A 15,362-nucleotide genomic window follows, 5' to 3' on the forward strand; every position below is an offset into this window, starting at 1 on the left:
GGACATCAAGTATGGGGGCTTTTAACTCTATCCCAAATACTTTGATCGGCTTCCTGCCAATTTTGGTCTTTCTTTGCCTTTGTCATGATCTGCTCCAATTCAAAGAGAATGCATAGCTCCAATATTAAACACCGTATTAAATCAAAGTAGTGAGTTTCAGGAGTCCTATCTTGAGAAGCACCCAAAGATGGAGTGGGTGTGACTGGAAGACAAATGAGAGTCTGTGTATAATAAGGTCAAAGCATATCAAGAAAGAGCAACAAGGAAGGGCTGTGCATAATGGGATAGTACCTGTCATAGACATTGAGCAACCAGTTGAGGCACATGTCCACGCAGAGTGGGATATTGATGAGCACTGATCGCTCCTCCTCCAGCTTCTCATACAGAGCAGTGAGGATGTGGATCACCTCCACGACATCCATCATGTATTCACTATGTTGCAGGTCCTGCTCTCTGAATACCTCAGCTATGCTGGTAAGTTTCAGCAGGTCCACTACACACACACACACACACACACCAAACATATAAAACCTACTCGCATTTTGAACCTGAGAGGTGATTATGTGCATGAAATGCAAGCTAATTAAATTTTTCTTTCCCAAAAATAATTTTCCTGCACCATTCCAGAGAGGACTATAGATCTGAGGCTGTTCAGTGTGGTCATGTCTAACTAGAGAAGATAATATATCGTGAGAGTAGCTGGAAGGCTTTCAGCACTTAAGAGACAGGAGCAGGTCTTGCAGCCTTTCTCTTCACAGCAAGGTAGTATAGTATATGACAGAGTTACTACAGTACTCAGTTAATGACAGTGTCTATTAGAGAGCAAAGTAAAGTGTTGGAAAAGAAAGAGAACAGGAGAAAGTGAGAATGAGTCAGCAAGGGCCCCAGAGAGAGAACAGGAATAAGAATAGGTGTAAGACAGAAAGAAACATGACCGCTGCCTCAGTAGTGCACTAAGTGTGTACTTAGGCAGTATTATTAACTCTTGAAAGGGGTCAAGGGAGGGGAATTTGGGAACTGTGAAAGAAACTATTCTGAAATGCTAGGAGCCAGGAGCAGTTAATCTGCTCTACATCTGGGAGAGAAAGTCCCTGCATGGGATGAAAAACCTCAGCCAGCCAGTCCTCACAGAATAAATCAGGGATTATAATGATTTCTTTAACTAAACTGTTTAATAACCCCCAGTAATATATAATTGCACTAATTCTTAGTCTTAATTAAGCAGCATGAACTTCACTGGGAGGGAAGGGCAGGCAAAAAATTTTCAACATGGACACTTACATTTTAGAGCCTTCTGCACTCGCCGTAGCTTCATGGCCGTCCGGTATGCTGAGAACTTTATGTTGTTCAGGTCCGCTTTGAGAGAAGTAAACCACAGGTAAAAGACAGAAAGATTATTAGGATTATGAAAAGTATCTATACCCATTGGCTAAGAGCCCCTCTCCTGCTCATAAATATAAAATAATATAGATGGCCTTGTGGCGTGCTTGTGGCACATCATCTGACACCATCACTGTTTTGGGGCTCTCTGTCAGTTCAGATTACCACACACAGAACATGCCTTTTACTATATTTATTAAAGGTATTGGATGCAGTCACGTTGGGCCCTATTTGGAGAGGTATTTAGGTAGGCAAATGGGCTTTAACAAATGAAAATTTGTATTGTGTTTCAGGAGCGGTTCATAAAGATAAAAGACCATTTAGTTGTCTTACCCAGTGCTTGATATAACTCTGTCATCTTTGGATGGTCCCAGCAGGTTGTCTGTGCCTGGTGGCTAGAAGAGATGACACAAAAGGGGAGGCAAAAACAACATGACAAAAGAACACTGCAAAAATAATCTTAGCAAGTGGAAATACCTTGTATATAGCCAATTTATTTCTTATTATAAGATCACAATAAGCCAAATATAACATTATTAATTTTACTGATTTCAAGTTTGAAACTGTCGTGTTCTATTGGCAGATAATTTTGCTCAATTCAAGCATTTATTTCTAGAAAGAAGCAAAATTATTTGCCAAAAGAATAAGAAAACTACAAGCTTGAAATGAGTAATAATGTCTAGAAATAGGCTTAATGATATAATTAATATTTGGTTTATTGTAAACCAAATATATGTTTATTGTAATCTTATAATAAGAAATACAAGATTTATTTGACTATATTCAAGATATTTTCACTGCTAAGATGACTTTTCTTGCAGTGGAGAAATCATTGCAGAGATTGTGAATTTGAATCCTAATGATGTCACAGCCATCCATGGCTTTGATTTCAAGAGACCTAATTGGCCGTGTTCTCTGGGTGGGAGGGATGGCATTATTTTCGATAGTTTGTCAATCATAGCAAGATTAGCCAATTGTGGCCATCTGTGATCTCATGCATATAGAAGATAGCAGTCAGCGCTCTCCTCCAAGTGTGTTCAGCTGCCCTTTAAAATAGCATGAGAAAGAATTTATAAAAGATGTTGTGGCTTGCTTCACATCTTGAAGAAAACACGTGTGTGACCAGGTGGAGGGAGGGGCCAGGCTGTGAGGATACACACCTGGCACTGAGTGATCTAATCAGTGGGAGAGAGCTATAAAGTAACGGCTGGAAGTGCTAGAAGGAGCGAGATGTATGCATGTTTTATGTTTATGGTCTGCTTATTATTAAACTTTGTTTATGTTCAGCTAGTTCCTGCCTACTCCTTGCCTATTGTTGAAAGTTTGTTCTAACGTGATAGTCTTCACCCTCCCCAGTTGTTGGCTGTCATGTGATAGGGGATAGTGAGCTAATGGGTAGGAACTGGCAATCAATCATATTTTGGGAAAATAAAGGTGTGAAAGATAAAGGACAGCAAGGTCAAAATCAGAGAACAGGTGTTAGAATTGGAGAAGATTCCATGAGCCAGAGTTCACATAATGCAAAGCACAGTCTAGTCTGTTCACATGTGTTCAACATAACATGACTTTGTGTCCTACTCAAATAAACCACTAACAGCTTTTCGCTACAGCCTGCATTACTTAGCAAATTCACTCTCTTTATAATAACAAACAGCACAGCCAAAAGACTGCCTCTGTATCATTGCACCTGTTAACATGGTAAGAAATAGATAAAAAATTAATTAATAAGGAGAACAAATAAAAGCACAAGGCAGCCCAGAGTGGACAACTGGGTAAGTGCTGTGGTGCCATTTGCTTGTGTTTCGTTAATTGAGAAGAGCTTACATTGATCAGCTGGAAACAAAGTCCATCTGTACTTTCCTCCTGTGGCCCACATGCACAACCCACCACACACTGCAAGACATCACTTGCCACAGCTATAGACTGTGATGGGTTTAGTGAATAAAAAACTTCTGTAGAGATGTGTTGATGGATCCCAATTAAAAAGCTAAACAAAACTTATCTTAGCCACTGGGTAGTATCAATAATCCAAACACAGAAGAGAGGCCAAGTGTCTTTCCCTAAAACAGGCTACTAGGGACATTAATGTCACCATTCAGGCTTGAATGACTGATATCTACGGGAACAAAAATGGGCTGTGAATCACAGCAGACTGGCTGACAAATGCCCAATGTGGTCAAAATATCATTCATATCAAAGCACAATAATCTTCTGCACCAGAGAACAGTAATTGTGCTTTCATGAATCTCACTCCCTTCTCTCTCTTTGCCTGATATTTTTTACTCCTGCTTTGTCTCATGGCCGCCACTGCATGCTGACTACAGATGGCTCCCAGCTAAACTTACTTGATGTAGTATGGCACTTTGTTTGGAGATATAGCGCGCTCCCAAGGTATCTGCACTGAACCTGAAGAGAGAAAGGAACAGAGAGCAATATCACTCTGACGAGCATGTCGTGCATGAAAAGCTATTTGCAAAATTCCAAATGGCACAGGTTGAGTTCTTTTAGGTGCACAACTATAATGCAACATGACAACAGCACATGAGATGTTTAGAATACATAAGGGTGATTTGACAATGAATACCATTTGTAAAAGAACTATGTAGCAGTAAAGATATCATAATACTGGGATTCAGGTTCAAAGTTCAGCTGTGTATTAAAATTGGGGCCAAAAGTTTACATATACCTAGACTGTTTACATATACTGTACTTAGACTGTTTACATATACTTAGTACACCTGCCACTCCTGTCTCAGATGCATCCACCTTTACTATAAAGGGTTTGGAGGGGACAGGATGTTTCAGGATGGGTGCAGTGGTAAATGCCTCTTTGAGCTGGGCAAACGTGTGGTCAGTGGCTATGTTCCACTGCAGTTCCTTGTCCCCTTTCTTGGGGAGAGCAATGAAAGGAGCTACAATGGCGCTGAAGCCCTAGATGAAATTTCTATAATATAAAAAAATTCTACAAATATCTAAAATAAAATTTTGCCAACCCCATTTGCCAAATCGTGAAATTCAGGGGATGAATTTTCACTGTGGAACAGTATTCAGGGCTTTCAACTGTAGTGGAAGTGACTAATAGGTTAGGGACCTGAAGGCAGTGTGTTAAACAATGTGTGGACCACAGTCATTCCCATAAAGTTCAGCTCAAATTCCCATTTACTAACTTCCAGAATTGTGCTAACTCTGGACCAATCCTATCCTAACCTAGTGTTCTTACTAGAGAGGAAGTGCTGTGATCCAGGGCCAAAGTCTCGGTGAGCATCCTGCAACTGCTTCATGCGTTCTTCTATAGAACCCTAAGAAGACAAAGAAGGAGAAAAAGAGACAGAGAGAAATCAGCAGGGAGAGAGAAGCAATAGAGTACAGGTGAAGGGGTGAGTTAGTAGGCAGTTTGTTTGCTACAGTTCCCCAATTCACTTGAGAATTTAGTACAATTAATCTGGTTTTATTTAAAAGGCATTGAATTTTTATCATGTAAATTATCTCTGAATATATCAAAACATGGATAGATGCAGACACAAATGCCATGAGCACACATTCTCTCTCACTGTGTTTCCATGGGGCAAAAACTAAGCCATGTTAAAAAAAAAAAAAAAAAAGAGAGCGAGATCAATATCAAGGGTATATGTCAGCTAGTCAAAATGCTGTGTGTGTTTCTGTGCGTCTGTGTTTTTTGTTCACTGCACTTGAATTGAACTGACTGAGCAGACGCTCCCACAACTAAAGTTTTATTATTATTTAATACATGAGTAAAGTATTAGTACACTATAGTATGAGTACAGGATAGGGAGATAACATTTATCACGGAATTCACACACAAACACACACACACACATCCTTTACCCACTCACTGGACCTCTTCTTGACTACCTATGTTCCATTTTATTGTCTTTGTCCATTCATTTCCCTCTGTATCACACATTAATTGTGACCATAATGTCCAATGAGGTTTAGTGACATTTACAGGCAGGTGTTGTCTACCTGCAGCAGCTTCCACCTGCTGTTGAGCTGCTCAAGGGCACGAGCATTTTCCATGGACAAGTGCACATCGGAAATGGCTAGCTGGTGGGCCAAGTCATTGATGTGCTTCATGCCTTCCTTGACTTGAGTCAGCTCTTCCTTAAACAGCTAAAGAGATGGAGGATAGAAAGAGAAAGGGGGTGGTAGGGTGGTAGATGGAGAAAAGAGAGGGGTACCAGTCTCAATGCATGCTTGAACAGCCAAAGAGCATGATCTCTCAGTGGAGTCCTGTTGCTCTTGATGCATGCTAGTATAGTCACCCTGGCAGCACAGCAAGGAAATACTATGCAAATAAATGATCTCAACCAATCAGTACAGAATATGAAGAGATATAAGATGACGGAATAAACAGCTACTTTACTGCAGTCACCTTTTAGATGCAACCCACTTAAAAGTACATTTTTTTTATATAGGTTTTTGCTCCCAAAGACCATTCTGTTTACTGATATGCAGTTAGAAAAAAAAAGCCTTCTCCATTGGATCGGTCTATGAAAGTTCTATGCTTAAATCCTTGAAACCCTTTTGAAAGGGAAACTATTTGTTGTAGGGTTCTACACCGGACATTTAAAGTTTCCCCAGAATGACAAACCTTCAGATTTGAACAGAAAACCAAATATCCTAAGGCCCATGTGAGCTCAGTTGAGCAGTAGTGAACTTGTAGCCATTCAAGAGATAAACAGATAAATGCATTAGGGTGGCATGATGTTTAAAGACAAAACCTTGACCTTATGTCATAACAAACATATGTGCTGCATTATACTATACATTATACTATAATGTATATACACAACTGGTCCTTCTGAGAAAAAAGGCAACATAGTAGAAGACATTCAGGCATCGTGGTGCATTTCAGAAAATCAGTTGCAGTTACCCCATACTGAGAGAAAATAACATCTTACAAGTTTTAGAGACACCACTTGGATCGATCTACATCATTACTGCAGTCATTACGGGCCTTATTAACAATCATGTACTCTCAGTACCTTTGTTGCATCAATATGGTCCTGCAGTGAATCGATGAAGAGATCTCCCACAGGCTCCCAGGCATCTCTCACACCATCAGCCTGCTCCAGAGCATGGGAGAGCTCTTCCATGGCTGCCTGCACTTGCAACAACCGCTCAAGCGTCCGCTCCATGTGACGGTGGCGATCTACACAACGTGCTGTCAGCTTCTCCCACAGGTCACTGGCCACGTTGGCCTGCTTCCAAACCGAGCGGCTCACATTCTGCACCCGGCGCCTTGGAGACAATTCTGTACAGAAGTAAGGGAAGAGGAGAAGACAGAAGACAAGAAAGGTGAAGAGTGATTCAGATCCAGTTTCTGACCCATATAAATGATGATGTTTTGTCATAATGTGGGTTCACAATAAGCATCTATACTGAGGTACTTTTTAAAATGTGTGGAATTTGAGGTAGCTGGTGTGTAGTGGAGGAGTGTGGTCAGAAATAGCAGCAGACCTTTGCCATCTGGCAGCATTTCGTCAGGTTCCTGGAAGGGATGTTGGGCTAGGAAGGCCTGGGCTGACTCTAGCACTGAGTAGATGAAGGGGCCTCTGGACTTGACATCCTCCATAAAGGCCTGCATGAATAAGCCACAGAAATCTCTACTTAGTGGCACACATGCATACACACACATTTGCTCAAACATGCACCCTTCTCCCCAAATTCTTTCTCCACAGGGTTTAAATCCACAGAGGCACAGCAGTGTACAGGCTGACAGCACTGTAAATTGGAAAAAAGGTGGAAAAGGTTTTTCCACAGAACCAATTACTGTGTGTGTGTGTGTGTGTGTGTGAGTGAGTGTGTGTTTGTAACTTAAAGTACAGCAGGAGTCTTACTTTCTTGCTCTGTCTGTATATATTGGTGTGTATATATATGTCCTGCTGTATTTGTTATTGATTGTGCATTGCTTATGTCATATTATATGAGTTGTTTCAGTCCAAAACCACTGACAAACAGCATGTATTTATTCATTATATCCCATGTGCTAATTTTGCTCTATTTGGATTTCTTTTGAGGGGATTAAGTGAGGCTCTCCACAGGCAAGAAGAAGAAGAAGGTTTAGCATTTCAATTGCTTGGTAATTGATTAGGATCTACAGTACATATATAGTCAGCTTGATTATATGGGTGGGCAAGTATCCATCCATCCATCCATCTTCTATACCGCTTAATCCTTTTCAGGGTCATGGGGAAACCTGGAGCCTATCCCAGGGAGCATCGGGCACAAGGCGGGGTACACCCTGGACAGGGTACTCTGGTGTAATTACTATACCCTCAAAAGTTGGGCTTATTGATTTGGTAAATGGTAAGATTGACAGCATTAAGCATAAATGAAAAAATTTAAGTTGATCTAAGGGGAAGGTGTAAATGTTGGTGTACATTTTGTGAGTATGTGTTTTTGTGTGATACTACCTGGTGGAAATCACGCTGGTGCTGCACAGCCCCAACATCACCCCCTATAGGCAGCTGCTCTGATAGCTCCTCATCTTTAGCTGTCAGCCATTCAATGATTTCGTGCAGTGACAGCTGCAGTTTCCCACTGTTGTCTGAGAAGGCCTCCAGACGCACCCTGGCAACACCATATACACAGTTACAATGCAATTAAATATTATAAATGGTAAATGGCGCACTTATATAACGTATTTATCCAAAGCGCTTTACACTATGTCTCATTCACCCATTCACACACACACACTCACACACCAATGGTAGCAGAGCTGCCATGCAAGGCGCTAACTTGCCATCGGGAGCAACTTGGGGTTCAGTGTCTTGCCCAAGGACACTTTGGCATGTGGAGTCACGTGGGCCGGGAATCAAACCGCCAACCCTACGATTAGCAGACAACCCGCTCTACCACCTGAGCCACAGCCACCCCATTTGCCTCTAAGGCCATTGCACAATATACCAGACAATAATAAGGTTAATAATTACACATACTATATAAATTATAAATATATATAAATTACAAAATTATAAAAATATATAAATTACACATACTATATAAATTACAAATAATGCAAATATTGTATACTAATGTACCTGTATACATTATTTTGACAGGATTCTAACACTGTGAGGAATCACCTTTACAATGGCATAGGATATGCCATAAATAAAACATACTGGCAAGTATGGCTGGGATTGTCTCTGTCACACACATTCCATCAGAATGACAGCTGAAGTTAAATAAGAGAAGAGGGTTGTCCCACTTTTGTGTCCTAGCATGAGTCCAATACTAGCAACTGGATCATGGCCCCCTGCAGAACATTATTTGCAAGGCCTCACATGATACAGTAAGCAAAACAGAGTGGAGTAAAAGGTGCTGTTATACTTTTTTATTGAGCTTATACTTATCCTAGAACTAAGTCTCCACATTTATACAAGTAACCTTACATACAAGGAATGGAATTTGTGCAGTACAGAGTTCTGCAAGCAGGAATGAGAGTCTGTAGGTTTATAGTGGATGGAAGTTTTTAAAGTAGCATTTTTAGACATTAATGATGTGTCTAAAAATGTTGTGCTCAAGCCAGGGTAAGCAATACTCTATGTATATTCTAGGGCTGTGTGGAATGTGGAGAAAGAGGAAATAAAAAGCTGAGTTATTCAACTGTGTAGGTGGCAATGGCAAAGACCAATGCACCTAATAAATAGTGTGAGGAACATGTCCAGTAAATTGCTAAAAAAAAAAAAAAAAAAAAACATAAATAAATAAACTTAAAGTTTGACAATACCAACAAAGAGATTTTAACAGAAATGTCCTATTTAGTGCCCATACTGATGACTATGATATGAGAGTAAAACTTGGCAGCTAAAGCAGTTGTGTTAACACATTCTGATACTGTTAAGTTATAAAGTCTTGTACTTACTGTTAAGTTGTAAAGTACAGACTTGTAAAGTCTGTAGATGGTTCTTTCCAGGTGTGCATGGAGAAAATATTTTGTTGCCAAACTATATTCATTTGGGATGATTGTGTACCAGTGGTGGTTGGTGGTTTTAAAATAAGGGAACCACAGGTGTCTGTTATAGACGTATTATCTATATACACTATATATATAAATGCCTTTCTTGAAACAAGCAAGACACACTTAATCTAGTTAAAGTGTACAAAAATCAAGCAAAATAATCTGCCAATGGGGTAAGCAAAACTGACTTGGTAAGAATTCTTGAAAATAGCATAAATATCTAGTCACTAAAAATGCTATTGGATCTTAAAACTAGACAAAAATGCCAAAATTTAAGCAAGTTGTGCTTATTACAGGCAATGAACACTCAGTTATTCAGGATAGACTTACTTAAAATTAGTATTCTGGTCTCTTGATTGAGCTTTAAGAATTTATTCCTTGATCTAATATTAATAATTAGCTAAATAATTTATTTAAATTCTTCAAACAGCATAATAAATATAAGTGACTGTCTTTAATTAAGGCACCAGAAGCATTGTTATTCTTAGCATTTTTATTAAAACACACAGGAAAACACAGTGTCAAGGATTGTAAAAGGATACAAGCACAGATTTTTATTGAATGAAGTGCAAAACAAATACAAAACTGTGAAAACATGAACCATAAACATAACAATGGACACAAGGCAAAAACATGCAGATTATGAGAGCAGCTGTAGGAGACAAGATAACACAAACATGACAACAACAATTCAATTAAATTTTATTTGTATAACGCTTTTTACAATGGACATTGTCTCAAAGCAGCTTTACAGAAATATCAACACGGTATACAGACATTAAAGGTGCAAATTTTTCCCAACTGAGCAAGCCACTGAGTGGCGACGGTGGCAAGGAAAAACTCCCTAAGATGTTTTAAGAGGAAGAAACCTTGAGAGGAACCAGACTCAGAAGGGAACCCATCCTCATCTGGGTAACAACAGATAATGTGAAAAAGTTCATTATTGACTTATATGAAGTCTGTATGGCCTTAGGAGCAGCCGTAGTCCCAGCAGTCTGGAATTGGAGAAGATTTGAGCTCCATCCAGAGGCAGAAAGGATCTGGATCTCTAGTATCTCCATGAAATCGTGTGTGGAAACAAAAGCTTGACAATTAGGTGCTGAAAAACTAGGGCTGCATCCGAAATCGCATACTACCCTACTACACAGTAGGCGAAAAACAGTACGCCAGAGGGGTAAGTATGTCCGAATTCTCAGTAGGCGAGAAACAGTAGGCGAGAAATACCCGGATGGCGTACAGCTTCCGGTGAGATTTTGCAGTATGCAACCACCATCGGTCCGTACACTACATGAGTCAAAATCCCATAATGCAACATGACTGGTGCGGATGAGCTCAGAAAAAAAATGTGGAAGACTGCACAGCGGCTCTTTTTAACTATTAAACCTTGTTTAAACAGGACTTGTTTAACAATACCCAAATAAATTGTTAACTTGTTGAAGGTTTAAACAAGGAAACTGTTGTCACAGTGTTTGAAACCTTCCTTAACCGGCCAAGCTAACGGAAACAAATTTACCTCAGCCTGTTAACACTGCCCACGTTAAATTGCAAATTCAGGTAATTTTCCTGAAGTGCATTTTGCAATTGTGGGTTTGCTTTAATCTGATGGTCCCTTTAAGATTTTTGTGTTTATGATGACGTCGAAGGTCACATGACAGTGCCAATATGGGAGCTGTAGCATGTCCAGGATTGTATTCATACTACACACACACATACTGATTGTGTGCGTACGTACTGTTTCAATGGCCATGCAGTAGGTACTGCATCAAATGCAGTAAGTATTGTCACAGTACGCGATTTCAGATGCAGCCTAGAACTTCTATAGGGGTGGTTATTAGTGGTAACACAGAACAGGTTTGAGTGATCAGTGGGATATGTAACATGTTCATGTGACATGCTGGTGCTGATGGGTAATGTAGCTCAGTGTGGATTTCAGGTTAACCATGACACATGCTTCATTGAAAAACTGAAGTGTGCAAGTGGTCTTAGTCTTAACTTAAGGAAAACCATCTTGTTCCTCTGCTGGTATATTATGCAAACCAGTGTTGTAGCTTGGCATTGGTTAAATCTTGCTCAATATTAGCTGGAATATCGTATTAAGACGAAGTTAGATATATTTTCTTAAAATCAGGTTACTTGTCTAATGCAAAACATGCTCAACAAGATTATTTTTCTTTTTACACAAAAAATAAGACTAATTTCCCCAGAAAAATTCCTTTTTTTTGCCGTGTATCTCTATGTTTGATCTGTTTTATCTATTTCATCTGTGGGTGTAGGCTCCTGTTTAATTCTTTCCTTATAAGTAAAAGCATAAGAGCATATGTTTCCAAAATTAGGTCGACAAACTTAGTAGAGTCTGCCAAGTCAAAAAAAATGCTTAAAAGCAACTAAACTGCCAACTAGCTAGCTAAATTTAACTTTAAAACATTAAAGCTTGTTGTCACTAAATATAGACTATGAACAAAAGTATGTGGACACCTGACCATCATACTTATTTGTGGAGCTTCCCCAAACTGTTGACACAAAGTCGGAAGCACAGAATTGTCTAAGAGGCCTAGCCCAGTCTTGTTCCAGCATGACAATGCTCCTGTGCACAAAGCAAGCTCCATGAAGACATGATTTGCCAAGGTCGGTGAGCAAGAGAACATGAACAAGAACACAAGTGGCCTGGACAGAGCCCTGACATCCCAACTAAACACCTTTGGGATGAACTGGAACTCTGACTGCATGCCATGTCTTCTCACCTGACATCAGAGCCTTAAATCAGTAATGCTCTTGTGGCCGAATGAGAAAATCCCCAGAGCCACATACAAAATCTAGTGGAAAGCCTTCCTAAAAGAGTGGAGGCTGTGATAGCAGCAAAGAGGGGACCAAGTCCATATTAATGCTCATGGTTTTGGAATGAGATGTTCAAGGACAGATAAGGGTGTGATGGAGAGGTGTCCACTTTTGGCATAGTGTATTAATACATGAATTTCATTGTGTGATTTATCATCATTATTGTGTTACTGACTTAAGTCAGCTTTAAAGCTGTAGTACTTTTTTGAACTTTTGCCTTACATTTTCTTGTGATCCTGACATAACAAAAGTTGTTTTCTCTTGATCTCAACTTAATTTTTCTGTGTACTCGACATCAATCATCCCAAAGTCAATGGGGTTTTTGAATAGATTTCTGGTTAAATACCTGAAATAAGGTCTGTGGTTAACACAAGCTCAATATATGTTCACGTTTTACACTACGACATAAAATACATCAGTAATACCCCACTCAGGATTTTTTAAAAGCTTTTACAGGTCTTGAAGAAGACAGTTGCTAACAAATGGCTAAATGGTACTACAGAGGTTGTCGGGGACATTAAACATCATGCCGACCAGGAAAACTCATCAACTACCGCCTTGTTGTGTTTATACTCACGCTCCGACTTGTAGATTTATCAATTTATAATTTATTTTTCCAATTGTATCATTTTTTAAATAAAGATTGAAAGCGTTGTTGGAAGCTTAGTGGTGGTGAGGTTGAAGTCATGCAACCGTGGTGTAGTTTGTTTATAGCCTAACTTTAGCTTTTTACTGCTGGAGATTGTATTTAGGCTTTAAAATTCATAAAAGTTGTGTTCATTTGTGCAGATTATCTAAATGAATGAAACATGTAAGAATCATAAACTTTTGTTTATTTTCTGCAATGATCCAAAAGCCAGTGGAAAAATCCTACTGTCCTTTTGTTGAGGGAACCTTTGTGATGCTAACTTCTGGGGTGACCTACAAAAATATGTCATCCATGCAGGATTGATGACTTCCACATTAGTGTCCGACACTTGAGAAGGGGGCACATCCATCTCTACAGCAGGCAATTATTACATTTATGATGGCGAATATGCCAACATGCATGTAACACGAGTCCCATTCCCGAAGTGCGAGATTTTCGCGGGATAAAATTACGTCGTGAGAAAACAGCTTTTGGTTATGTCAAGATCACAAGAAAATTAAATTGAGATCATGACAAAACTTTTCATGTTGAGATCACAAGAAAACAACTTTTTGTTATGTCGAGATCATGAGAAAATTATGTCATGATCACGACAAAACATCAAAGAAAAAAAAATTCATAATGCATGGCCGCTTAGGGCTTCCATACTATCGGCAAAATTGCACGTTAGTTGTGGAATTTTTTTTTTCGTGGGTTGTGTTTCGGCACTGCTCCTCTGCAGTTTGGAAAAAATCACAGGTCGCAGGTTGTGTTTTTTTGTGCTTGTTTTTAAAAATATGATTGCTTGTTAGGAAAATCTGACAAGAAAACATTTTTTACATTTATGTATTTTCCCCAGTGCATTGATATTGTCTTCTCACAGCCTCACAATAATATCAGTGCTTTAGTGTATTTCACCCTCACACAATTATTACAGGTTACAAAACACAAGCATAACACACTCATATATACTAATAATAGTTATGGTTCTAATGTAATCTCCTTTTCCATCTCCCCAATCATATTCTGCTTGCAAGAGATCAGATATGAGTTGATAGTGTCTGCCCTCCCTATAAGCTTTGTTGCCGTTTGATGATTTTTTATTAAATAAATTCTGTTTTTGCTTTTCAAACTCAGAGTGGTTTCAGTTTAATATGTTGTTCAATATTTATTGAGTCTGTTTATATTGAGGCTGTAACAGGCTATAATAATATTGGGCTTGTTTTGAAACTGCAGTTGCTTATTTGTCTCATGAAACTTGGCAACACTGAGGTATTCGTATGTGTTGTATAGTCCCAGATAGCATCTGGATGTGGGCCACTTCAGGCAGTGATGCGGCACCGCAGGCCTTCTTTTGGCCTGGACAAAATGGATATGAGCCTGAAGTGGCCCACATGTAAAATAGCAAATATGGCTCAAATATTCCAAATCATGTGGGATATTTAGGCAAAGATGCGGTGCTCATGGCAGTGTGTAATCTGGATGTTACCCTAAAGTGGTCCATGTGGTAAATAGTGAATACAGCCCAAATATCACAAAACAAATGTGGGCCACCTTTGGAAAAATGTGGCACAGTTGACAAAGACTAATCTGAGTGTAAACCAAAATTGGCCCATATATGTTTCAGCAAATGTGGCCCAGTTATCTTTAAACATATCTGGGCCAATTTTGGCAAAGATATGGCACAGTAAGCACTGGCTAATGTGGGTGTGAGCCTAAAGTGGCCCACATATGACATAGTAATTATGGCCAAATATATTACACCAAATTTGGACCACTTTTTGCAAATGTACAGCACAGTCAGCATTGGCTAACCAGTATGTGAGCCTAATGTGGCCCACATTTGACATGGTAAATATGGCCCAAATATTGTTGAAAAATATTAAGCCACTTTAAAAATGGTACTGGGTAATGTGGGTGTGAGCCTAAATTGAACCACATATAATGCAGCAAATGTAGCTCAATTATCTTAAAACACAGTCAGCACTAGTTAATTAGGGTGTAAGCCTAACATGGCCCACATTTGACATGGCAAATATACCCTAAATATCATAAAACAGACATATGCCACACCTGTCTTAGATGGAGCACGTTTGACGTTTTGGCTAATTTACATGTATGCCTAAAAAAGCCCACATTTGAAATGGTAAATATGGGTTTAATATTTTTCAACAGCATTGGGCTACTTTTGGTAGGATGCATGTCATGTCACAGCAAACCAGCAACTCCGTTTCTCATAATACACCTCAGCCTACAAACATGGCCACAGCAAACTACAACTCCCAAATCAACACACAGGCACGTTCACCTTCTCCAGAATACTAATCATACACACCTGTTACTATACACAAACACACACTTCCACCCACACACACACCACCTTTTAAATAGACTGTTCATCCATACAGACTTTGTGAAGTATACGCTCAGTTATTGTCTTTGTCTGTACCAAGCCGGTCGCTGTTGTTGTTTCTCTGGTTTTGATTCTGTTTTGCCCTCGACTCTGATTATCTGCTTAAACTTTTCCAGCCT

At 39.4% G+C, this 15,362-nt stretch overlaps 1 protein-coding gene across 2 annotated transcripts in view; it reads right to left on the bottom strand.

Annotated features, from left to right (window-relative positions):
* drp2 (dystrophin related protein 2) overlaps nucleotides 1–15,362 on the bottom strand; it is a 114,338-nt gene that overhangs the window by 53,081 nt on the left and 45,895 nt on the right. For both annotated transcript variants that reach the window (XM_053630414.1, XM_053630413.1), the window contains exons 3-11: nucleotides 7,818–7,974; nucleotides 6,862–6,982; nucleotides 6,387–6,655; nucleotides 5,365–5,511; nucleotides 4,601–4,679; nucleotides 3,726–3,786; nucleotides 1,714–1,775; nucleotides 1,282–1,356; nucleotides 292–493 (exon numbers count right to left, since the gene is read on the bottom strand). In XM_053630414.1, coding sequence (XP_053486389.1) covers nucleotides 292–493; nucleotides 1,282–1,356; nucleotides 1,714–1,775; nucleotides 3,726–3,786; nucleotides 4,601–4,679; nucleotides 5,365–5,511; nucleotides 6,387–6,655; nucleotides 6,862–6,982; nucleotides 7,818–7,974 — 1,173 coding nt within the window. The remainder of the gene's footprint in view (nucleotides 1–291; nucleotides 494–1,281; nucleotides 1,357–1,713; nucleotides 1,776–3,725; nucleotides 3,787–4,600; nucleotides 4,680–5,364; nucleotides 5,512–6,386; nucleotides 6,656–6,861; nucleotides 6,983–7,817; nucleotides 7,975–15,362) is intronic.

Source organism: Ictalurus furcatus, chromosome 8 (assembly GCF_023375685.1).
Source record: "Ictalurus furcatus strain D&B chromosome 8, Billie_1.0, whole genome shotgun sequence".
Taxonomy (NCBI): Eukaryota; Metazoa; Chordata; class Actinopteri; order Siluriformes; family Ictaluridae; genus Ictalurus; species Ictalurus furcatus.